Here is a 26449-nt window from a genome sequence, read left to right as displayed (position 1 = left end):
GGTAGTGATAATGATGATGATGAATGTAACTTGCATAGTAGAATATGCTTTCAATTCTTAAACCAACTCCGAAAACCCTAAACTTGTATTTATAAGGAATCCGGAGTTCTCTTAGCACCTTCGGAACCATGGTATATCTTATTGCAAAATCTTGCTTTTTGGTAGCATATGCTACCAAAAAGCAAGAGCAAGAAAAGAAGTACACTGAGGTACTTCTCGTTAAATTGAAATCACTATATGTTTCCATATAAATTTTGAGGAGATCCCTCGATTACTCATGGATGTATGGTGGAATGGTGGTGATGATGATGATTATTAATGAAATTTGCATAGTATTATATGCTTTCAGTTTTTAAGACAACGCCGAAACCCCCAAACATGTATATATAAGGAGTAAGGAGTTTTGTTCACCACCTTCGAACCATGGTATATCCTGGTGCAAAATCTTACTTTTTGGTAACATATGCTTGGAATACTTCATATGATACCAAAAAAATCATATGTTTCCATTTGAATTTCGAGGAGTTCCCTCGATTACTCATGGATCCCATCGTCAGGTCACCACTTGTCTGAACATGGTACCAAATTGGAGTAATACCCTATACAACAAAATAAAAATTTTGAAAATCGGTTCACAAACGGCGGAGTAATCGTTGAACATACATTAAAAAAAACATATCCACAGCCGAACGTATTTAACCTCCTCGTTTTGGGAAGTCGGTTAAAAAATGTCTCATTGGTATAACACGCCTCCACCCGGGATCGAACCTGCACCCTCTGCGAATGCGAACCAAAGGTTGCTTATGAACGTGCTAATGCACGTGAATTCCTAATTAAAACCGCACATTTCCAATAAAAATAGCCTATACCCCATAGGCTATTTTTATTGGAAATGTACGGTTTCCATGAAATACCCAATAAACGCGGGCGAAGCCGCGCGGAACGTCTAGTGTAAGATATATATATTTTACATGTATTCAGTACAACTTCATGTTAAAAGGAATTGACCAAAAATAAATCAGTGTCGAATATACAAAATATGCGTCGATTGACCCATCAATATAAATGCGATAGCCACATTCGAAAATAAAACGGAATTCACTTGAATACCATTCAATTGACAATTAGTCTGACGCTGATGCTTTAAACTTTTGCTCACTTACGATAATTTAAAATGTAACTCAAAAGTCAGCACGGTTGCAAAATATGTTTCGTGAAATGTTTTCACAAGTAGGTTTCTTTATGTTAGGTTTATCGTAACAATTTGCAAGTCTTTTGCGAGCGAGATATCGTTTACTTTTTATGTGCAATATGGTAAACTTTCAACAAACTTGGTCTTTACTTTTATAACCTTTAGACAGCTCGTTCTAAAATTCGAGCAAAAACAGAAGCTTTATGAAGTATCTTTCAAAGAATCCAATTTACTTTTCGTCTCGAATGTTCTCAACAACGTTCGCTGAATTTCTCTGAAAGCACCAATTAAATTGTTTACTATTCTACATCGAATCACTCAAAACAGATCAAAAGAAAAATTGTATTTATATCAAAATGCACGTTTTGTAATTGAGTAGCTACCATAGTTGGTATAGTATACTACACAGTAGATATTCATCTTTCGTTATTATAGTAATTCAAAAGGTTATACAATTCAGTGTTCGTGCGGTCTGTAAAATGTTACAGTTGGTGAATTCAGCGCTTACGGCCTCGTACACAAAATAGCCTGTCACGAGTAATGGTGGGCCTTGTAGCCGCTGCAATATTTTGCTCGTCCTTTCGCACTGATGCTAAATTACTGCTCAATGTTGCTTTTATAAACGTAAACCGTTCTGGCCTACGTCCAGCTAGTTACGAAACGGGCTAGAGTGAAATTGATCTCTCTTTATTGGTTTTGGCCGTATCTCTTATCTCTACCATACACAGCCAATATCAATAAAGCTAAAAAGGGAGTGTTTCTATATTTTATCAATATTATATCCGTATTTAAAATCTAATATTCCTTTCGTTTGTTGAATCTGATTATGTCTGTAAAGTTTTAAAGTAGGTAGTTAAGAATTTTCTTTAAATTATATTCCAGTTGCCTAAGTTGCGACAGGACCATTCGATCAATGTTACAAGTTTGCAATACTTCAACCGTAAAGTAAAGGCTAGTGGATTTAAAGGTCAAACTATTCAAACTTACGTTCTATAAGTGAAAAGTTAGACTGCGGCCAGGGCTTATGTTCTGTTTACACTTATTCATAACTTAGATGATGCACACGTAGTGCATCATCTAAGTTATGAATAAGTGTAAACAAAACACAATTTAATATAAAGCACCGTGGTTTATCTGTTTCCAGGAAACTTGCTAACTGCCATACAAGTTTACACGAGTTTCCAGACGAGGGAGGTAAGTGCAGCACGAGTTATATGTTAATTGAATAACTGGTTTTGCAGTTTGCACTCGTATCAGGGTAGAACAATGTAGGTGAGTACAATGTTTGTGAGTTATGCAATGTGGCGTAATGAAACGAAAAGCCGCGCTGACGAAAGTATGTCGTGAGTATTAGAGCCAGATACGTCGGTGCTCGAACCTTGGCATCGGTGTAAGAGGGAATTATCTCGTCGGCGTCGAGAGTTTTATTTAATAAAAGCCCGCAGACCGCTAACACGAGAACACTTGTGACTTTGTGTTTAATATTTTTTATAACTTTCATTGGATTTCAGAACTAATAAGACAAGTTTTCCCAAGGTCAGAGGCTGTCCATAAAGTTAATAAAGAGATGTTGTTTTGAAAGAATCTAAGAAAAACAGCTTTTACTTTTTATGCAATATCATAAGTCATAACGCAATAATGTTAGCGGAGGAAAAATGTCTTGACAAGAGACAAAAGAAAATCGCCTCTAGCTGAAAGATAATTAAGGACGCTATCACATTTTTGCACAAATATCAGCGATTTTCAGGTACGATTTTAAAGAATTAGGAGTCATACTGCAAGGATATTTTGGTTTCAAATAAAAGATAATATATTCATCTCCACGTCTATTTCTTAAAAAACTTATTGCCGCATACAAAAATTTCACATAAATACGTTTTAACCATCACAATAATTGCAAAAGATTAAAAAAATTGGGTTTGATTAGGTACCATTATAGCTAAATACACTGAACTAAGGAAAATAAATATACAAAAAAATTGTTGCTTATTTAGTCCCCTATACGAATATCTAAATATTTTATATTTAAAAATAAATAACATTTCCATTTACAAGAAAAATAAGAAACGCTCTCACTTCATGCATTTTCGCCCTATCAAGAAAGCGGCGAGCGTCGTAACCGCCACTGTTTTTTTTTTTATTAAATAAGGGGGCAAACGAGCAAACGGGTCACCTGATGGTAATGGACACTCGCAACATCAGAAGAGCTGCAGGTGCGTTGCCGGCCTTACTGTACAAGGCGAGCTGATATTGAATGTTATTTTAATGTCCTTAACGTCGATATTCGTACTGACCTGCTATTTTTTGTCATAATTTTTGTGATAGCGTCCTTAAGTAAAATAATAAACAGCGAATATGGCATACAACCAATAGAAACTTAGTAGACATGTGTACAATTAAAATATTGAAATGCGTACGTTAACTAATTTAATTAGTCGAATATTCATTAATCTCTCAGGTAGGCACGACCACAACGAGTTTCAGTCATCGTTCATTAGTGTTAAACTTACACAATATCTCGCTCACAATGGAATGGAATATTTTAAATAACCGCCTTGTTAGAAAATCAGAACAGAATTTCTTGAGCATTCCTTTGTGGTTACAACGTTAATAACTTACTTTACTCGGCAAAACGACATTGCACATCTTGAATAGCATTGTGGAATTCTCTTTATATACTCTCCCTCGTGTACTAACTACTGAGTTATTCACAACAACAAAAGATGATCCTAGAATATAAAATCAAACGTGAATAAAAAATAAAAGCTCCTTATTGTCTCAGCGAGAGTGTTTGTTTGAGATTCAAATAAGGTTTTATAAAGATTTATAACGTCTGCGATTACTGCAATATCGAGATCATTGATACAATTGATTTTGTTACAAGTTTTTGTTTACAAGGTTTTGTTACACTAATATTATACAGTTTTTTTTAACGACCGATTTCGATGAAAGACTAGAGTGAAGCCAAACGAGCATAATTTGGTGAGTCGTGAGTCGCAGAATTTCGGTTGGCAGAAACTCTGCTCCATTAAGTTACATAGAACATTCCTACTTCATTCACACGAGCTTAATTTTGTGAGTCATGATTAGTATGAAAAATAATTCGACGCGACCGAAATTCTGCGACTCATGACTCACAAAATTACGCTCGTTTGGCTTTACCCTTAATTTACATACCAATGTATAATTCTCTGAAAATTATCTATGTACCTTCATAGAGTAGACAATTTTCAAAGAATTTATGATAACTTCGTTACAAAATATTAGTAGATAAATGAAACCTATGTGCAATTTGCACCTACGCGATACATACTGAATAATGAATATGTGCCTAGACATAAGGATGTAACTTTTATCGGACCTAGGACCGTTTTGCTCGTAAGTGAAAAATATTTAGTAGCGAAACCATAAAGTTAATATAAAATATATTAACTTTACGAGTATGAGCGAGACAAACTACCCCTCCGTTGACAATTATTATTGGCACCTTAAAATTTTCATTGATGCTACGAAGTACGAATGCCAATAACTTAGGAGTTTCAGTATGAACTGTTAACCGGTGGTAGGTATCATCGTAGACTCAACGTAAATTGAATTTCATACAGAAAACATTTTCAGGTATGATTAAGAGTTTGACTTCGACGTGCGTCCACCGTACGTTTTTCGCGTTTTCTTCTGGACGCACTGTAAAACTCTAGAACGAACGAACCAGCAGTATTTCCCTACCAAATACGACCTGGAAACCTTTAAGAAGGGAGTGTATTCCCTCTTAAAAGGCCGGCAATGCACCTGCAGCTCTTCTAATGTTGCGAGTGTCCATGGGCGACGGTAATTACTTTCCATCAGGCGACCCGTTTGCTCGTTTGCCCCCCTTTTTTATAAAAAAAAAGTTAAAAGAGACTTACATCAGACCGATGTCCGCGCAGATTGTAGTTGGTGCGCAGCGGCATGTCATGGCGGCGCGCGTGCGACGACGTGAACGTGACGCCCACCACGCCGCGCACGTTGCCCGTCGCCAGCCACCCCTCCTGGTAGTAGTTGTTGCGGTTCAGCTTCCAACCCTCCTCCTGCAAACATTTATGCGGTTATGGTAAGTAAACAACAAACTTGTTCTTTTTATGTAAACAGCACTTTTCTATGTCATGTAAAAGCAGACTTTTTCTTTGTATGCAAATAGCAGACTTTTTCTTTTTATTTAAACAGCAGGACTTTGACTACATGATCTGCGTTTACACAGACAGGCAGTAAAGTCAAAAGTATTATGAGATTCTATTGTATGTTGGAGGCTTTAGCCTAAAGTCTAAACTCAAACTGATTCTAATCAACTAGGTGTCGAAAGATTCGTAATAATAGACCGGAAAGATCAGCTACGCCCTACGTATTATATATGGTAGTCGACTTTCAATTTTTAGTTTATTATGAGGCTTTGAAATTCAAAGAAGCTCATCAAATCTCATAATAGCTATACTGTATCTTTTGCAAGCATTTAATGTATCGAAATTTAGCAATTCTCTACGTACAGTAAGTTTTGGGACACTTAAATACACAAACGAGATAGATATGTGAAATATAGTTTACAATCAATACTACACAAATACGTTTGCCGATGTAACTGCATAAATTTCCATCGCATCTATATTCCAAAAATAACTTGTACAGAATTCGTAGAGCTCTACCTTTATCGAAATTTATTTCGAAAGGTTGATTGCAATATTTTTGATTGACTTCTAACCGAGCTTTTTTAAATGAATTCGAATAGCTGCTATTCTAATTCAGTTAAAAAATTCACTAGCATATATAATTTCTACGTAAGATTTCAATTTCGTTCGTACATATAAAAGAAAAACCGTATTCGCAAGCCACAGCTTTTAAATTGTTTTAAATTTAACGTCGAGTGATAAAAGATCAGTGGCGGATTTACCAATAGGCTAAGTAGGCTGGAGCCTAGGGCGGCAGATTTAGAGGGACGGCAAGATTAGCCCCATTTTTTTATCTTACAGAAATAAAAAATCCCACCAAAAACATTTCTTGTAAAATATTGCCGAGACGACCACATATTAGGTTTACGTTTTACCCTGTGAAAAAGATATGTGATCTCATATAGAGCCAAGCTTCTGATTCTACACGGCCTAACTCTACTGACCCTAACTTAAACAAATTCTACATACTAGTAAAGTAAAATTAAATATGTTCCGCACAGCGTGTGTGGTCGTCTCAGCAAAAATTTTCAAAAAATGGTTTTGGTGGGATATGATTGTGAACTAAACTAACTTATTGAATTTTAAAGGTCAGTTAGCGCGGGGCGGCAAAAATTGAATAGCCTACAGGTGGCAAATTTGTAAATCCGCCACTGTAAAAGATGTACTATCAGAGAAGTAGATTCCTATAGGCAAATGGCGAAGCTGTCTGAATGCTGAATCACCGTCAAGGGAGCGCAAGTCAAACCCATGACCGATCACAGCTAACATTGAATTGACATAAGTCGACCACATAACGTAGCCCGTAGGTCCGTCAATCAATTTCCTCGTATACTTACACCTGAGACATTTTTTTCATATACCTAACTAATGGAATTAAGTACCTACTTATTCTGTAATACCTACCTTGTATCTACCTACAAGCATTTCTATTATAAATTCAGTGCACATTTAAGTTATTGATTTATACTATAAACATAAATGAACTCTCGACCTTTGTTGGAATAAAAATATTTTAATTTTTAATCAAAGCTTCGTAAGGTTGTTGAACGTTGTCGGTTTGTGGAATGTATATAATGTTTCAATTAAATATTAAAATTTCTATAATCCCATTGTGCATTGTTTTAAATATGAGTATATATAATCTAGGTAGGTATATATAGTTATAAAAAGTATACTTTTCAGTATCTTTTTTCTAATGGATGAATTTTGATACACGGACGGCGGACCTATTTGCAAAGTCTATCCATTTTAAATTTTTGTACAATAAGCCCGGGCGCGCACTAGCGGCCAAGCCGCGGCGGCCAGGCCGCTAGTGCGCGCCCGGGCTAAGTACACTGTATAAAACAGGTGTGTGTAAGGGTCAATTCAGACCGCAACGCGACGCGTAGATGCATTTCTAAATTAGTATGGATTTGACAGATTCGCAAGACGTCTGACGCAATTGAAATCTGTCAAATCCATACTTAATGAAATGCATCTACGCCTCGCGTTGCGGTCTGAATCAACCCAAGTCATCAGTGACGCATGAAATTCGCATTTGCCAAATTTCCTGATAGAAAATCCATCAAACGTCATAACATATCGTTATCGAAATGTCCTGCCGGAGATGGAAGTCGCAATTGGCAATTAGTGATATTACGAGATAAGCCCGCGTCCAATCCCGCCTGCCGCCCGCTGCAAGCTTTGATTACCGCTCACACCTCACTACCTGGACGTGTAAAGCCCGACACTGCTGTAATTGCAATTTCCATAAAGCAAAGGTATTGCTCTACGTTTTGCTTACTTCGCTTTTATAGAGATTATGCAATTACATACAATAAATACGTTTTAGAACTTTTAAAAGTGAGGTTGCGAGGACGTCGCTGATTTTAATTATGGAATGTTATGTCTGTAATCTTAAATGCAATTTGTTTCGATGTTTATAAGAAACGGAATTCGGTTTGTCGAAAGCGCCGAAGTAAATTCATTTTATTTTATGGGAAACCTTTGATCAAATTTCTTGCCGTATCTGTAGTCCGAGGCCGAGGAGTAAATAGAAACCGTTCCTCTTCCACCCCGGCGGAGCGTGAAACAACTTTCACGAAACGAGTTCCTTCCCTCTATTAAATTAGCTGAGACACTTTCGTGCACGACTCTCCATCAACAAGTTGTTAAACGCTCGCATCCTTTTCGATTTTAAATAAAACTTCCAGATGCGTAATGAGACCGAAAAGAAATATAAAGCTACAGTCGCGTCCACAGTTACGTAATACGTTGATTGGCGTCTCTCGTGGCTTTCGACGTGACAAGTGCGGATAACACTCGAGAACAACAACAATGTTGTACGTAACAGCTCTATTTATATTTGCTGCTTTGTTTGTCTGCCACGAAATATATTTGCGTGGGAATCCTTCGGGAAACTTTTTATGATATATTTTAAAATTATATAGTAAATATTAGGCTGTCCTATATTAAATATATTAAGTCCGTGTTTTCGAAATTTTAGTCCGTATTTATTTAATGTGTGTACACACACATTAAATAAATACGGACTAAAATTTCGTATACTACACACTGTGTGGTATACGACATTTTTCAAAAAAATTGACATTCGTGCACAGAGTATAAATTGGCGACCATGTGGCTATCAAAACCTATCGTGTCGCGGCGCACGGCAGTGAAAAGTTGACTACCTTCCCATAAAACAGGGCAACATAAAATTAGGGCATCAGTCTCTTATTAATTAGTAAAGTTTCTTTGTATCTACAATCTAAATCTCTTTGTTATACCGACATCTTCTCTATCTTTGAAATAAGCCAATAAATGAGTAATTCTATTGTTGTTGAAAAGTATGTTAATGTAAGTAAGAAGTTTTTCTACAACGTGTAACAAAACTAAGTGATAAAGATAGTACCTAATAGCAAGTAAGAAAAAACCTATACCTACCTATACTACCAGCAGAGCGGCGCTATTTGTGGAACCTAATATTGCGACGACGCTGACATGCGACTTTCACAAGTTTTCTAATTACTTTTTCAATACTCAGGCGTAGCGACGCGAACGACCGTCGGCAAAGGTTTTAAATTAAAAATATTTTGTACAGATAGTGCTAGCAGTAATACTCACTAAAAGCAGAGATTACTAAATAGCTACATCGTAACTGAAAGTAATAAAGTCTGGCCCCAGCTCTTATACTCATATGACTTACGCTACACGACGTTGGTTAGCCCTTATTATACATTTCATTTAAGTGTACTTAACCTTCTCGAAAACTACTCGTATTATGGGTTAGTGTTATTAACGAAGTTCCTCGTAAAGTAACTACTTCGACATCGTCACATATTTACGACAAATTGCTTTTGATTGCGATCAAAACGCAACACGTACTGTTAATTGTTAGAAATGTAAAACATCACAAAAAATTATTTCCTGCCACTCGAGAACAAAGTATTTAAATTATAAAAAGAACATCTTGCCGACTGCAGAGTGTTTTCTCCGTTTAAGTTCTAAAAGGGAAAATGAACAAAAGCTTCAAAATTACCCGCCCTCGCAACTTTGTCCCGGTAAAAAAGTTGCTAATTCCTTTGAAGTGTTGACTCACAAAGCTGTTTTCTCGCTCAGGCTGGACTTATATCACTTTATTCTGTTCAGGTTTTAATCATATGTAGAGGTCTAGATTTAAAGCTTTTACAATAGTATTTTGGAGTTTGGACCCATGATTTCTTTTTTTAATAACAAATAGGCTTATTATACAAAAAAGGCAGTATGCAAAATTCATAAGATTCACGCTTTGATTATATACTACACTCACGATTTAAAGATATCCTGTTATATGATAAGATTTCAATCTTACATCACGTCCCATTTTGATGGCGACCGCAAGGAAAGAATTCGGGAAAGGAAACATCAAAATCCCCATACACTCCATACTCCATTAATATTACACTTACCTATCTTTGGTTCAAGAGTAGTACTTGTGAAACAAGAATAATATATACGTACGAGTATGTAATCAAATATCTTAGATATCTTATTTCTAAAGCAAGCCAAAATTAAGCATTCTTTGAAGTATTAAATCATAATTGTTCCTATGATACGTAAGTAATTCTTTCTTCTTTGTCCACCCCATGTTCCCAGTTTATCTGGGGTCGAGTCTATCGGGTACGATTGTGCCAGAATTTTCTGTTCTGGGTTGTCTCAGTAGTTAGGCTTTCCTGGTCCATCTCTCTCTTGATGTTATTCCACCAGGTTGCGGGTGGTCTTCCCTCTTGTACACGTTTGGTATATTGAAGACTTTCTTTACGGCGTAGGCATCGTCTCTTCTTTGTACATTGATCGTACCATCTCAGTCTGGACTCTTTGATTTTTTCCACAGCAGAAGCTACCCCGAACGAGTCCCTTATGTACTCATTGCGGACTTCATCTACGCCAGCCGCCCATCTGAGCATCTTCATCTCATTCACGTGCGGGTGTTGTTCGCGTATAAGCTTTGTTACGTAAGTTATTATTTACATTAATATTTAATGTACAGTTTAAAGAGGTAATTTTCTCAATGCTCATATTTTGTAAATGAATTGTTGCTTTTAATTTTCGTTTTAATCTAATAGAATAAGTCTTAATTATTATGAGTGTAATTTCTGTGTAGTATATTAATAGCTGCGATGGAGTTTAATTAGGAGATTTAATAGCAGAGCAAACAATAACGTCGCATTAATATTACAGAGTAATTAATAATTTACTAATAACAGCATTCCCTTAATTGAAATCGCATTAATGGTTGCGTAATTACATTTTCATTTTAATGTCTCGCGCGGACTATGCTACCTGGAACCTGGCGAATTCCCGAAGGTATTAGGAGGCTAAATTGTATACGTCTAGACATGTGTATCATATTTAATTTTGACTACACACCTAGGCCTTTTTAGGTCAATGTATCTATTGAATTTGTTCCTATCTGTACATAACATAAAAGGCAAGTTTTAAGCGCTGGGTTTATTACACGCTATTTTTAGATGTTGTTCTTAAAACAAAGTTCTAACTAATTAGCTTCAATTAGGAGGGTAGATAATTATCCAGATTTAAGGGGTAGATTAATTTAAGCGCCTAATCCTTGTAGCCTACGCGATCTTAAATCCTAAAATAAATACGTATCTACGTACACATTTCATACCAACGTTCTAAACACATTTATCATATAACTCAGAATAAGGTCGTACAAAATGAAACGCACATTACATTTGAACAAAGGTAGGGGTTAAGGTATTCTTGGTATGCTTAGCCCTTCTGTAAACGTAATACGTCGGATGTAAATACGAGGGATAAGCTAGCAGAATGACGGTCTTCATTTAAGTCCTATCTTAAGCCCTCCGTCTGTGTGACCTGGCGAATGTCACGCGAATTAAACGATAGTGGAGACGGTTAGTTTGCTATAGGACAAAGAACCACTCTTAGGCATTGAAAAGCAATTTTTAAATTATGGATTACTTTTAACAATTTAATAAAATAGAAAAAAAGACTGTCTGTGATTGCTTTACACACAACGTGCGTCGTACGACTCGTACGCATTTCTGTTTTAATGTTAAAAATATTCATACTATTTCACCGAACTACTAAGGTTGGGTTGCACCAGAGGCGTGGTTAAAGTTATGGTTAAAGTTACAGCTGTTATAGTTAAAGTAAGTTGATGCAACCCAACCTTATTGTTAAAATGAGTGATTCTAATGAAGAAATTCGATACATTTTAAAATTTTATTACAAAAAAGGTAAAAATACAACACAAGCCACAAAAAAAAAATTGTGATGTTTATGGACCTAATGCAGTATCTGTGAGAGTAGCGCAAATTTGGTTTAAGCGTTTTCAATCCGGATAGATGCACGTCGCTCTGGTCGCCCTGTAACATTGTTACGGACAAAACTGATGCCATTTTTGAAAAAGTGGAGCGAAATCGGCATATAAGTAGCATAAAGTTAATATTCCGCTAGGTATATTATTAACTTTATGATTAGTAGCTGTTACAATGTAGCTGAAGAACTGGGGATTGACCACAAAACAGTTTTAGCGCATTTAAAAAAAGCTGGGTACATAAAAAAGCTCGATATTTGGGTGCCTCATGAGCCTTTCAAATAATTTCCCCCATTTTTTCCACATTTTCCTCTATTTCTTCGCTTCCATTAGTTTTGGCGTGATAAAATATAGCCTATAGCCTTTCTCGATAAATGGGCTATCTAACACTGAAAGAATTTTTCAAATCAGACCAGTAGTTCCTGAGATTAGCGCGTTCAAATAAGCCATTTAAAAAAAAACCCGTTTTTTCCTCACTTTCCTCTATTTCTTCGCTCCTATTAGTTTTAGCGCAATAAAATATGGCCTATAGCCTTCCTCAATAAATAGGCTATCTAGCACTGAAAGAATTTTTCAAATCGGACCAGTATTTCCTGAGATTAGCGCGTTCAAATAAGCCCTTTCAAATAATTTCCCCCTGTTTTTTCCACACTTTCCTCTATTTCTTCGCTCTTATTAGTATTAGCGTGATAAAATATAGCCTATAGCCTTCCTCGATAAATGGGCTATCTAACACTGAAAGAATTTTTCAAATCGGACCAGTAGTTCCTGAGATTAGCGCGTTCAAACAAACAAACAACCAAACTCTTCCCAATTATAATATTATAATTAAGTATAGATGGCAACAGGTAGGCACTTGAATTTTAACAAAGTTCTTTGTTATATGACGTGTACTTTAATTTTTAATAATAATATTAAAATAAAATAATAATATAAGGGGCTCCCATACAAAAAACACAATTTTTGGCCTATTTTTCGTGCGCGAGTCCGACTCGCACTTGGCTGTTTTTTTCAAACATTTTCCACATTAAAAATAAAAAGGATTTAATTAGCTATCGAAAAGGTTAAATTTTTGAAAGCCATTGAAGGTTTTAGTAGTGAAAATCTGAAAGCACACATCTCAAGACATCCGAATGGCTCTCCCGTCTCTATATGGATAAGGAGTATAAGGACTCCTAAGCTCGGTCGCGACGTTGCGTTTAGTCTGAGTGCTCTTAAGTCTCAACCAGTTGTATGGATAACTGTTAATATTTCTGTGTCTACTGTCTACTTGGTTGCTGGTAGCAACCAAACAGCTACAGAACAGCAACTTGCTGCTGTTCGGTAGCTGTTTCGGTTACCGCTATAATTGCCAATGTTCTGTATACATAATGGAATTTTATTTTTAGATTAGTACTTATTATACCTCATATCAAGACGTTTACCCAGAAAAAAACTGCTCAATTTTATTAATATATTAAACGAGCGACCTAAAAAAACAAATTCTATATATTTACTGAGTAGCTAAAAATAACACGTTTGCCTAAAGAACGAATTACGTGCACAAACATTTTCATTTTAAGAACGTACCTGTTATGAAAACGTTATAAAATTATAGAATAGAAAATGGATATTAAGATGCTCTTTATATAGCTTCAGGTGGATTCGCATGTTATTGGAGGTTTTTTTTTATTATTTTTCTCATCCCCTTAACAATGTAAGGGCTTGTTGTTATCTATTTAGTTTTAAATTACATTTCAATTTAAATTTATATTTAATGTTCCTACACATAAAATGTTATTGGAGGTTACAGACAGACATACACACTTTCATATTTATAATATTAGTAGGAAATAGGAATTTATGCAAACGCTCGGTTTAAAGTTTTCTTCATAAGTTCATACCTAATTACTTGTTAATAGTACTTCATTAAAGTTCGTACTCTGAATAGTTAAAATGTATCATTTAACATGGCGTCTATTAGCTATCTTTAAAAAACTATCAATATTAAAACTAGTTTAGGAATCATAACTCTTTTGAGTATAATAAAACATTGTTAACGTTGAATTCAGAATTTCCTTATATTGTATTATTTGCTTTCCTAGTGGAATGCTTTTGAGCATTAATTTTTAATACAATATTATTAAAAATACACGAACCATGTTCTGTACGACCTGTTTATGTTGGTGTTAATTTAAATACATGGTGCAAAGTATGTAATTCCAAAAAGTAACGGCATTAAAATCGTAATCAAAGAAGATAACTGTAAATATTTTTAAGGATTCCGTAGGTATTGAAAGAGTAAAATCGGGATCTGACTCCCAAGAGCCGCGATAGATAGTTCAAATGTTCATAAGATGTATTTCTGTTGCCGCTAAAATAATAATTAATACTAAAAAGATATAGGAGGTACCAAATAAATTAAGGAGGTCTTCGCACTTGGTCGCTTTTTTTTTTTTTGTAATAATTATTCTGCTCATCGACATTGCTGCTACCGAGCCGTAGCAGCTCTACGCGTAGTCGTAGACGCTGTAGCAATATTCTACTACGGCGTAGCACGCGTAGTCTCCACGTAGGCGATCTACGTTGATTCTTCGTTTGAGCTACAAGCTACCACGAGGTGGGTTTCTTAACTAAAACCATGGTACTTCACTAGCGTTCACATAGTTGTGATGGCTGGATAATTTTTTACTCACCTGTAGGATGTAGCCTAGGCCCTAGGCCTGTAGCCTGTTGGGCTAAGTAAATTGGTGTGTTTCGGGATAGTATAAGACGTAAAATTGTGTATAACACTGCCAGTTTTTTGCTTAATTTAGACGATAATGTTCGAAAACCGTATTTTCACGACCAGTTTATTACTGGCAAGATGCCTACACTAAGCCTTCCAGCGGCAGGGCCACACTGACAAGCGACCGAAAAATAACTTTGCGTAAAAACAAATTGGATGGAATATACAAAAATAAGAATGAAATAATATTTAATTTAACCAAGATTATTATTGTACAAGTACTGTTATTTTTTAGAAGTATTAATTAATCGTTAAAATCTAACACTGTGCATTTCGTTATCGATAATAATTAGTATTCTTATCAGTAATAATCATCAAACGTTTATAGTTTGCAAATATGTAGTAGGTTTTTGAATTATTATAAATAAAACAGAGAGCCTCGTCAAAAAATTGTAATTACCTTCTATCTTCTATTGGCTATTAGCCATTGACAGGTGATCCTCATGTAAATTGAGTGTGCACTTAAAATAATCAAGTGTACAAGGTACGAACGCTACACGAACGACAGTTTTAAAAGACGGCTAGTGCGATTTTAGACCAATTAGCGTTCAAAGGTGTTCATTGTGTTGACTTACCTCGGGCAGCTCGTCGGGCACCTTGCCCATCCACGACAGCGACAGTATCGTGCAGTCGCATTTCGCGTTCACGTTCCTCTCGAAGTGGAGATGCATCTTCGCTGGCGGGCACACTGGACACTTAACTCGCGCTTACGGTATCACAGCATCAACATATCCCGGGCCTCATGTCGGGCCGTGCGGTCGGCGGCGGCCTGACACTGTGACAGGCTTAGCTCGCGGGGGCCGCGCAGGTATTGATCACGCCCGCGGCGCCCTCTGCGCGAGCCTCCGCGAGGGATGGCGGGAAAACCGGCCGAGATGGCGCTACGTATGATAATGGCGCTACGTTAACTTTGTGCGAGTTATATATTCCAACGGTTGTAAGTTTGATATTGCTTAAAAAGCTCATTCTGTACCGCGGTACCGTACTTATATAATTTCCATATTTTTTTTATTAGTTATTTTAATAATATTATCATTAGCTTTGTTTTTTATTCACTTTATTTTTATAAGAACTAGAGATCGCCCAATGGTCGAAATTCGACCTTACTAGCAACGACATTAGGACTACTACCTATATTTTGTAAAAAATATTGACTTCATCATAGTTTTTTTCAATTCTTGTCTCTGGGACTCAGCTGATCTCAGACTGGCCGTCTAATAGTATCTAAAATTAAATTTAAAAAAAAACAATAATCCATTTTCGTGATATTCAATTTGTCAACTTGATATATAAAAATAGAGTAAATAAATAAAAGAGTATAATTCGTATGTATAGGCTTGTCACTCAAAAATCTGTCATTTTTCCTAGTAGTAGTGTCGTTGTGTGTGTAACGTTTTATTTGTTAAAAATATATATGATAAAAACATCATTTTAAAATAATATTAGCTCGATGCACTCCTTCACTGTGCGAAATTTTATGCACCTACGTTTCCCCATTTTTCGTAAAAAGGGTTACAAAGTTTTTCTCTCACGTATTAATATATAGAAGATGTCATACAACAAAAATTATAGCGTTTAAGTCGAGGAAGGGAAATTTTCAAATAATTAGATAAATAATCTTAATCAGAGTAGAAAAAAAAACATAAAAAACCATACAGGTTTGCACTTTGCAGTAAGGCTAAAAAGGAAAAAATAAAAAAATAACATAATATGTGTAAAATGCATTTAATCGTTTAATAATATCACAGCATAAGTAAAAATGTAAAACTGAACATGATTTAAGGCACTAAAATTTCATTTCCTCCAAGCATCCCCATGAGCTGCCGGTCCGGACTTTGACCGGCAGGGGCACGGAGAGCTGGACAGTATTCTCCATAACCTCCTTGAGGATGAGAGGGAAGGTGTACTTCTTAGTTTCGGGCACTTCGTATATGAGTTCGTCGTGCATCTGCAGTACGAGTCGGGGCTGGCCGGGGCCGCTCGTGCGGGAGTCTATGGCGCACATCGCCGCTTTCGCGATGTCCGCAGCCGATCCTTGTATCGTTGTGTTGACGGCCTGACGTTCTGCTGCACCTGCAAATAAGGTACGTCCGTTGAGCTCCTAGGGTCAGTTCATATGGCTAAGAGGCAAGGCGTTGCGATGGATTTTTTAATGAAGGTAATCGGACTTTAGTACACAAAAAGATACACATTGAATTTACTGACTCAGGAGTCAGGCTCCCAGTTTCATATTTTAATTACTGATTTTAAAATGCATCGCGACGCCTAGCGACGTTGCAACTTTGCCGTTTACTAGTAAGTACATACAGTCAAAATGTATCTTTAAAGGTTTTATAAGTTTGAAGACGTTTTAATTTTATACTCTGGAGTCTGGACTCGAAGTTACTGAAATCAATGTTAGTCGTGATCTGGCAGCTGGGTTTGAGATAACGCGACCAAATAACGTAGATCAGAGGGCCTAGACAAGCGACAAGCGATTATCGTAAACACCAACGCTACAAAATGTATGGGATTTGACATTAATATTCGCCAGCGAAGCAATTACTTATGTCAAATCGCATACATTTTGTTAGCGTTTACGATAATCGCTTGCCACTTATCTACTAAGGCAGTACTATGGTCACTTACTCCTCTTAGCCGCGACCGCGCTGTTGATATCGGGCAGATATCGTCTCCGCTTCATGAGGGTCTCCACGTAGCCGTGTCTCCTGCAGTCGTCGACGACGCGGCCGGTGAAGGTTCTGATAGCGGGGTAGGTGGTGTAGAAGGCGTCCATGAACACGGCCGCCTCCATCTCCGAGACGTCCAGCTGCTGGGCCAGCGTCCTGTTGCCCATGCCGTACAGAATCCCGTAGCAAAGCTGCTTGGCCTTCTGTCGCAAGTCGTCGTCCACCTGGTGTTAGAGAAACTAGTAAGTACCCTGATTCTATTAGATTATTTTCTTTCGGTTCGCTACTCGTTCGATGGGGTCAGTTCACTATAAGGACATGTCAAACCATAGAATATAACTTTTATTGTACACGAGAACGCTATTTTGCTGTTGAGGAAAGAAACTGCAACGGTCGATAAAGTTACTTTAGTAAACTACAAGTAGGTATAGGTATGATACCTAGGTTATGTAGATTATATGTATATCGATTATCGAAGCTTAATATTTCCACGTTGAAATTGTGATCTACTTATGTAATTATAATTTATAACACTATGTAGTCTATGTACAAATTTCCTGAAATAAATGATTCCGATTAATACTGAAAAAGTAACATGCCTGATCCTCGGGCACACCGCTCCAGGACGCCGCAATAGACCGAAACACGTCGACGTTGGAGCCCATTATTTTTGTCAGAACAACATCCTCGCTGTAATGAGTGAGTATTCTCATCTCCAACTGGCAGTAGTCCGCCGACACGAACGTGCACCCGGGTGCGGCTTTGAAGATGTTCCTGCAGTTGAACTCTATCACGTCGTCGCAGGGTTCGATTTCGTTTAACGTTAAATATTTTATGGGAACTGCGAACGTCCGCGGAACGTTCTGCAAGTTCGGCTCGTGCATACTAATTCGGCCGGTGGTCGTGTACGTCGCGTACGTCGGGCTTATCCTGGAATCGTAATTTATTCATGAGTACGCCGCCCGGCCGAGGGGCGAGTGCCGCGATAATTTCTTACGAACGAGTGTAGTGGTTCGTCGCCGTTGTTAACATGTATTTATGTAATCGCGGCCTCGGTTCACTTCCAGTCACGTCAACATTTTATTCCGCGATTCGACTTCATTTCACAGTAGACACAAAATGTATGAACACATATTATAATATGATTATAGATTTTCATTTATTTAATAGAAGACAGTCATATGTTTATGTATTACTTAACATCAGAAGTGGGATGAAAAAGAAATGTAATATTATTATCCATTCAAACGACGAAAATTCGTCTCAACAAACAAAATAGCTAACCTGTTATCTGAGCTATAGATGCTGGCCTGTTCCGTCAGGGGGTACAAAGTTTTGGTTAGTATGGAGTTCAGTTTCCTCCAGTATATCACGATGCTGGCCATAGGACTGTTGTGGGCGGTGAGCACACTCTTCTTCGTACTAATTTTGCGCCCGTTGTAAATACCTAGCACCTGGATTTGAGTATAAATAAATAATGGTTTAAAAAAACACATTATAACAAATTAATTGCAAAAAGCATTGTCGTCATTGGCTCTTAATACATATGTAAAGTTACTATTGCAAATAGGTGAAAATCGTGCTCAGAGATCCGTTACATACATACAGGCCAAGCTGAATTCATCCATCATCAGAGTAAAGAAACAAATATTTATTGCATCCATACAAAAATAACTCCAGCGACGCTGGCTTGGTTTCACTAAAACCAGCCGCACACACCGAAATCTATATGTTACTACTTAATATTTAATAGTGCATACTATATGATTTGATCTTGCTTCGTATAAGCAAGAAGGAATCCCACAGGTACTTTACATAACAACGCGATGAAAACTTAGGGCCTGTTTCACCACTTCCTGATAAGTGTGGGATTTGCTATGCACAACTTATCTGACAGATACTCTTTACTCTATCTGTCAGATAAGTTGTGACCCAAGTTATCGTTTGCCAATTTCCAAATTCCTACCTTTGCGACATCCTTCGACGAATTGAAATTAAAGTGGTATCCACACAACTTGAACGCTTTCTTCTGTAGAATTTCCTGTGAGTTCTTGACGTCGACGAGCAGTTGCGACGCCAGCTGTTTGTCCACGGCGATACCGTAATATTCACATTTACCCAGTATCTTGGCAATATGCGTTTCGATATCTACAAACATATTTATCTTATTATAAACTAAACAATCTTGTGTTATTATTTTTATTAATACTTACTTAATTATTTTTTTCTGTCACAAAGTATGTTTAAAAAGTTTTATTAGCAAGGGCATTATAAGATTTTAAAAATTATTCAACAATTTAAAAAAAGATTTTTAAACACATTAAATATTTAAAGTTACATTAAAATAACAAAAGTACAGTAAGGGCCAACCCACACGTACCACAACCACACGACAACCACAACCACACCAAGTGGTCTGGCGTATATTTCGTATTGTAAATGAACTGGACCATTCACACGTACCACATTTGCAGTCGTTGTCGACCACATGTGTCATGTGTGATACCGACCACATCACACAGTGCGCACACACCGCCCGCAACCACGTCGCGTCGCGTCGTCACAAAAAGCTGCATCGACACGATTCACACGTAACCACTGCTCGACGCCATTTTGTCGTTGCGATGTGGTGTGGTTGTAGTACGTGTGGGTTGGCCCTTATGTGGTTTACTGACGATAGTTGAACGTGATAACTGACAACGTGCCTCTTTGTGCACTTCAAGCCTTAAATGGAACGCCTCAGAACGAAGTAACGCCGCATGATTCATGTTTTTTCGTGCGTGCAGCCGGCTCCATCGAATTATAAGATGTTGTCACGTCAATAAATGTATATTTTTACCTAACTTAATAGCGTTATCGGCATCTAGAACTGCCCCGGGGCAGGGCAGGCAGGGCGGGCCGAACGGATACGAAAATAGCCGAAGTTTAAATTAAGAACATAAACTACGTATTGCACTAGTACTAAGTCTACGTGCTTTCGTGGATCATCGGTTTTGTTTGGCTATTTCCGTATCCATTCAACCTGCCCTGCCTGCCCTGTCTCGGGGCAGTTCCAGATGCCGAAAACGCTATTACTGATATATTAACAAGTGACATACCCGATATTCTTTCAAGGAAGTCGTACTTTTCAATAAATTTCTTTTGTTTCTCATTTACGGAGAATACACACCAAGCCTTCAAACATGATCTTGTGATTTCGTCTAGGTTATCATACTTGCATGTCTTGTCGTTCACAATTATATCTACTTTAGGAACGTCTATATCACAGAATTTCTTCGTCTGCAAAATTATTAAATACTACATTAGAATGTAGGTTATTTAAAGGAGCACAAATCACAATCTCTCGAGTAAGACTTTTATTGACGAAATAAATAATAATATTAGCAAAACAACAATATGAACAAAATTAAAGAATATAAGTAACTCTCGACAATTTTAAAGAAAAATCGAAATCAGTTGACTCCTTAAGTGATTGCGAACTATCCCGATTAAGTAAGCTTTTTAACAAAAAATATATTATCAAAATCAGACGTTCGGGAAGTTCTGTTCTACAAACATAATATAATAAAAACATTGTTATGTTTTATATGTTTGTAGAAAGTAGCCTCTGTTTGCTTCAGAAGTAGAAAACTATGGTTGCTTACCAATTCGATAACATTGTATAGATTTTCTCCACTATCTAGTAGCCAATCGACTACAGATATGTCGCTGCATCTACATGAAAGCTCAATATTCATCCATCTCTTTATATGCGCAGCGTACGACTTTGTTGAAGCTAATTTTACTGTATAAGTCTTATCGTTAAACATCCTCTTTAATCTTAATTTCACGGCTGGCAAAGATTTCACTATTGAACTTACATCACAGTAGTAACATTCATCTTTAGACAAATAAAACGACAAGCCTTTTACGACTTCATTACTAGGATATGGATCATTTCTGTTCAGGGCACATTTGTTCTTATTACATATCATTTGACCAATTACGTTAGACTGACTCTTTTGTTTAAAATCAACATCTAGAATTACCGCTACTTCTTTATGTTTTTCTATCATACTTAAATTATTTATGATATCTTCTTCTTTTAGAACATAACACTTTATTTCGCTTCCGGCAACTCTTAGGATATTCTTTTTTGACTGTGAGCATTTCATCATAACATTGTAATTCGCCTTAGAGATATTTTGCTGTCTGATTTTTTTATTTGGTGATTCGAATATTCGATCTGTGTTTGCATTTCTTTTTAAAGAACTTATTTCATTTATTCTTCGATTTGAAATTGATTTTTCATTCGAAGATATAGTTCCTATTGAAGCGATGTTTACTTCGGATATTTTATTTTCATCTTCATAAACTAATTTTATATCTTCATCTTCGTCTATATCAATAATTGTAGATTTAAAAGCATTTAATATTGTGTTTGAGTTTATTGTTTCATTCGCAATGTCTTGATCTAACATATTTAAAATGTCTTCTTTACTTTGGTTCGCATTATCACACATTGTATCTATGTTTATGGTATCCTCGAAAATACTAGAATTATTATCGTCTGACGAAAATAGACTTATATCTTTGGCAGAATTAGCGGAACTTATTAGTTCGCTTTCATCAAAACTAATATTTGGCGAAGGCACTGCTAAAGTTGAACGACCAGTCGTTATATTTCTCAAAACAGTATCTGACAGAAATAAAGAATCCCAAACAACATCATCTTTATTTGAATAAGCATTTCCATTGCCGTACTTTCTTATAGAATTATTACTTTGATTTCTAACAGTACTTTCTATGTGATTAAAATAGTTTTGTGAAGTTAGAATTTCAAGTTCATGAGAAGATCCCAATTCATTTAATGGCATTGTTTTTGATTCCGGGATAATATGTTCTAATTCATTACATTTGTTTTCGTTTTTTATCGTACAATGTTCAGTAACAGTTTTGATGTCTATAAATTGCAGCTTGTCTTTATTATTATTTTGTGATTCTTTGTCGTAGTCAGTTTGTTGTAAAAGACTTGATTCGCGAATATTTGACTGGTTTTCTATTTCTATACAACTTCGACTCTCTTTATTTTCCCAATTAATATCTGTTACTCCAATTTCTAGTTGTAAGTATTTTCTAGCTTCTAAAATTAGTCTCTCCGCTGCTTCTCTAGCAGTCATTCCACAACATCCAGTAATCCATATATTTTTCATTTTCTTTCGCTTTCTTACGTCGGCATCATCGTCGTTCTCAAGTTCTTTATCACTTTGAAACGGTGCCGCTTTGTGTAAGGTATTTTCTATATCATTAGCACTTGCGGATGCAATACTAGCAATTGTTTCAAAGCCCGCATCGAATAGTGTGCGAGCCCTAGCACCATTCAAAGTTGAGAGCTTCATCAATTCCAACAGGTCTGAATGTATGCCAAAGTGTAATCGATCCTGAAATTGCGATACCAACATTTCCATATTTTTCCATCCCAATTGATGACAGAATGCAGTTACCATTCCTATTCAAAAAAGATTTTATATTACTTACTTAAAAATAATATATTATGATTTATGACTCGCTGTTGCCCGCGACTTCGTCCGCGTTAACATAGTATACTTAATAACAAAGATGAATAGTTTTCCACCTTTTGTGGTTCCTTATACAAAGAGTAAAAACGGGACCCTACTTAAGCAAACGTCAAACGCAAACGTCAATAAACTTTCATGTTTCTAACTTAAGAAATGACGAACTTTCATTCAAACTTTCAACCCCTATTCCACCCCTTTAGGGGTAGGGTAGGTTTTCCAGAAATGCTTAAATAAGTATCTTTTTGATTTTAACAGTAGCCGAAAAATGAAGCTTCATGTTCCTAAGTCAAGAAATGACGGACTTTTATTCAAACTGTCAACCCCTATTTCACCTCCTTCGGGGTAAAATTTCCAATTTTCCTTCCTTAGTGGGTATTTACTTAATAAAACAAACCTATTCATTTACACTTTCGTGGCTGTAATTTTAACAGTTTTTACTCAGCGATGATGAATAAGTCAGTCAGGACATGTTATTTTATAAGTAAGTATAGATAAAAACGATTGTTGTGAGTTAATCTTAAAAGATAGACATGTACTATCACGGACATTTTTTAGATCATTTGAAGAGGAATATTTCTCCCATTCATATTTTTTGAGTATCTTGGACCGTTTTTGCAGCGCACGCAACGGATGGCTCACAAAGATGAATAATTTTCCCCGCTTTTTTCCACATTTTACTCTGTTTCTTCGCTCTTAAAAGTCACAGCGTGATATTATATAGCCTAAACTATAGGCTATATAATATCACGCTGTGATTATAGGCTATATGCCCTATAGTCGATAAATGGGCTATCTAATACTGAAAGAATTCTTCAAATCGGACCAGTAGTTCCTGAGATTAGCGCGTTCAAACAAACAAACTCTTCAGAATTATAATATTATATACTATTATTATAATTCTGAATATTATATTATATACTAATAGGTAGTTGATTTTAGTACTTATACTTAAGTTAATATAATACAACCTACCAGCAAATGTTGCTGCTGATTGTTGAAGTCCTTGCAAAAATCCTCTTGCACACTGAAATTTTTGTGCAACTTCTGATAAAGGTTTTTCATTAACTAAATCCTGTAGGGCTAATGCTGTATAAAATCTGGAAGATCAGAACATGCATTTATATACTACTCAGGAAAAAGATTTTCAAAAATGTTTTAGCTAAGTATACCTAAGCCATAAAGTTTTTTTATAGTCTGCACTGTGCACAGAAAAATATTAAGTTGAATTTTTCAAACCTTTTGTGTATGTTTAATTTAGTTAACGAATTTTTCTGATTTATTCCTCTTAGCGAGCGTATAATAAAGCTCTCTTGAACACCAACTAGTTCCCCAACCCTCTTCATAGCTGCTGTTAAAGACTCCCATAAAGTCAATAAATGCAACCAATCAATATTGTTCCATTGATTACTGACACTATAAGGTGTCACCAAATAAATAAGATGCAAGTCATTCTCCAGCACCATGCACTGTCGGGCCTTTTGGAGCTCACAAAATAAAGATATGCCATCATTTGGTGCCATGGAGGAAGCCAGGCAAGCCTTTCCTAAACTAGTAGCCACATAGTTGGTTTTATCATTATCTTTTTGAATTCTCACAAGTTCAAAGTTAATCAATTGGTCTAGAGTTTTCTCTAACAATGTTTCTTCAGAAATACTTTCTTGTTGGGCATGTAATAATGTACATTTGCAATAAAGTTCTAATTCGCATTTAGTACTAACAGCTTCACTTGCTATCATTTCCAGAACAGCTCTCATGAATTTGTCCTCACTATCAATGCAACTCTTAACAGGATCTAAGTTACCCATCATAAGATCAAAACCAACCTTTTGCTCAGCCTCAGTACAAATCAAAATACTTTCACCTTTTGCATCTTTTCCCATTCTTCCAGCTCTGCCTACCATTTGCTTGTATGTTAAAATATTAATTGGTTGTTTTTGAAACACAGGTGACCTTATTATAACTTTCCTTGCTGGTAAATTTACACCAGAACTTAAAGTTGAAGTAGCTATAAGTACTCTTATAGCCCCAGACTTGAATGCACCTTCTATAATGTCTCTTTCATCAAACGTAAGACCGGCATGGTGATAAGCAACACCGAAAGAAACAATGTTTTTTAACAGTTGATCCAAGCCAACTGGGCAATTCTGAAGTTGTTCCAGTACTTCAGCAATTTTTTCTGTATTCAACTGGCCTCTTAATACTAAACCAGAACTGCTTTTGGAGCAACCTAACTTATAAAATGAAGAAGCAATACTTTGAGCCAAACTCTCGCACCTGTTTTTAGTCATACAAAATATTAGCACAGAACAATTTTCTTTGATTGTTTCCAAACAAATAGTGAGCACATGGTCTCCTGTGACAATGTTTTCCTTAGGGGGGTATAAAATGTTTACAAAGTTACCAGCTTTATCATAATACTTATTTCCAACTAGACAATATTCATCTAGTGGTACAGGCCTAAAATCTGTTACATATAATTCAGCCTCTAGCCAATTTGATAGTATAGTTAAATTAGGCAAAGTAGCTGACATTCCAACAATTTGAATATTAATATCCTCAATTTTGGATGAAAGATATTTAATTTTGGTGAGAAGTAGTTCTAATATGTAGCCTCTATGTGGGTCTCCCAGCAAGTGCAACTCGTCGACTATCACTGCTCCTAGATCTGATATCTTACCATCATCAATCAGTTTGTTAATCAGGCTATTTGCTTTCTCAATCGTACATATAGCTAAATGAACCGCTTGCAAACCACCGGGTGGTGATTGGGAGCCCATGAAACCTTCAACTCTAATACCGGAACTCCCAAGAATTTCTTGTAAATAAAACATTTTTTCTCTGACTATAGACACAAACGGTAATATTATAATGACTTTCTTCTGTCGTTCAAGAATCGTCTTGATACACAATATTTCAGCAACTAGAGTTTTGCCCGCAGATGTGGGTGCAGAGTATACAAGATTGCAGGAGTCCAGTAAAATTTTGGAATTACCTAGGCATTGTACTTGCCAATCGAACATTTCAATTATTCCTTTCTGTTCATATTTTGCTGCAATATCTCCTGGTAAACCCCAATTGCCTAGCTTTTTCTTAAAAGTTTGGGCACTTTCATGTAATTGTGATAACTCACCATTGCTTTGGCTAAGGAAACTTCTTCGTTTTGATATTGAATCACGGTCACTTTTCTGTGACACAATTTTCTTTTTTGATTTATTTATTTCTATTATTTCTTCGACATTATTTCTAACGTAATTTAGGGAACATTGTAAAGTAAACGAATTATCGAAGCAGTTATCTAGAAATGAAACATTTTCCACATCAATATTTATATCAATATCATTACATTCTGCTTTTGCCATTTGAAATATTATCTAAAATGTATTTGGCAAAATTTCATTGAAATAAAATCTTAAAAATTAAAATGTAAAATGTAAACAGACTTGAAAGTTGAAGCCGGCGCTCAACAACTGGCCTGAACTGGCCACAGATTACTACAGTCGGGGCAATTTAACAGGCCACATTTGACATCTGTCAGAATAATCTCCATAGTGAGGTAAGCTGCTTAAAAACATCGACCAAAACGAATAAATCGATACGGACTTGAAATAAAATATTTGAATTTTATATGTTATTTATAAAACCAAAAACGAATTCCTGTCCTATTATTACTTTTTCTTTTGTAAATTCAAGGAGCAAAATAAGATAAGTACATAATTTACTAGAAAAATTGCATTTATTCACT

General features: G+C 36.2%; 2 protein-coding genes across 4 annotated transcripts in view; both read right to left on the bottom strand.

Annotated features, from left to right (window-relative positions):
• LOC121727320 (tubby-related protein 4) overlaps positions 1–15241 on the bottom strand; it is a 41363-nt gene extending 26122 nt beyond the window's left edge. For both annotated transcript variants that reach the window (XM_042115082.1, XM_042115083.1), the window contains exons 1-2: positions 15056–15241; positions 5098–5259 (exon numbers count right to left, since the gene is read on the bottom strand). In XM_042115082.1, coding sequence (XP_041971016.1) covers positions 5098–5259; positions 15056–15151 — 258 coding nt within the window. In that variant the 5' untranslated portion in view covers positions 15152–15241. The remainder of the gene's footprint in view (positions 1–5097; positions 5260–15055) is intronic.
• Positions 15242–16189: 948 nt separating this feature from the next.
• Positions 16190–26070, bottom strand: LOC121727319 (DNA polymerase theta-like). 2 transcript variants are annotated; one of them, XM_042115080.1, is made up of 9 exons: positions 23944–26070; positions 23680–23804; positions 20794–22637; positions 20248–20428; positions 19116–19297; positions 18434–18603; positions 17749–18079; positions 17109–17373; positions 16190–16553 (listed from the first exon to the last, which is right to left on the bottom strand). In XM_042115080.1, exons 1-9 carry the CDS (start codon positions 26064–26066, stop codon positions 16267–16269), a joined length of 5508 nt encoding a protein of 1835 aa, XP_041971014.1. In that variant the 5' UTR covers positions 26067–26070; the 3' UTR covers positions 16190–16266. The 2 variants fall into 2 exon arrangements, with proteins under 2 accessions (XP_041971014.1, XP_041971015.1); XM_042115081.1 differs by having other exon boundaries at positions 20794–22569; positions 23944–24075.
• Between the last annotated feature and the right edge of the window lie 379 nt (positions 26071–26449).

This window comes from Aricia agestis, chromosome 5 (genome assembly GCF_905147365.1).
Source record: "Aricia agestis chromosome 5, ilAriAges1.1, whole genome shotgun sequence".
NCBI lineage: Eukaryota > Metazoa > Arthropoda > Insecta > Lepidoptera > Lycaenidae > Aricia > Aricia agestis.
This window is presented reverse-complemented; position numbering and strand designations above follow the sequence as displayed.

Coding starts and splice junctions, on each gene's coding strand:
- LOC121727319 (XM_042115080.1), bottom strand. CDS start 26,066: ATGGCAAAAGCAGAATGTAATGATATTGATATAAATATTGATGTGGAA. Junction 18,080..18,433: donor ATCTATAGCTCAGATAACAG/GTTAGCTATTTT, acceptor TTACGATTCCAG/GATAAGCCCGACGTACGCGA. Junction 17,374..17,748: donor GCGGTGTGCCCGAGGATCAG/GCATGTTACTTT, acceptor CTCTAACACCAG/GTGGACGACGACTTGCGACA.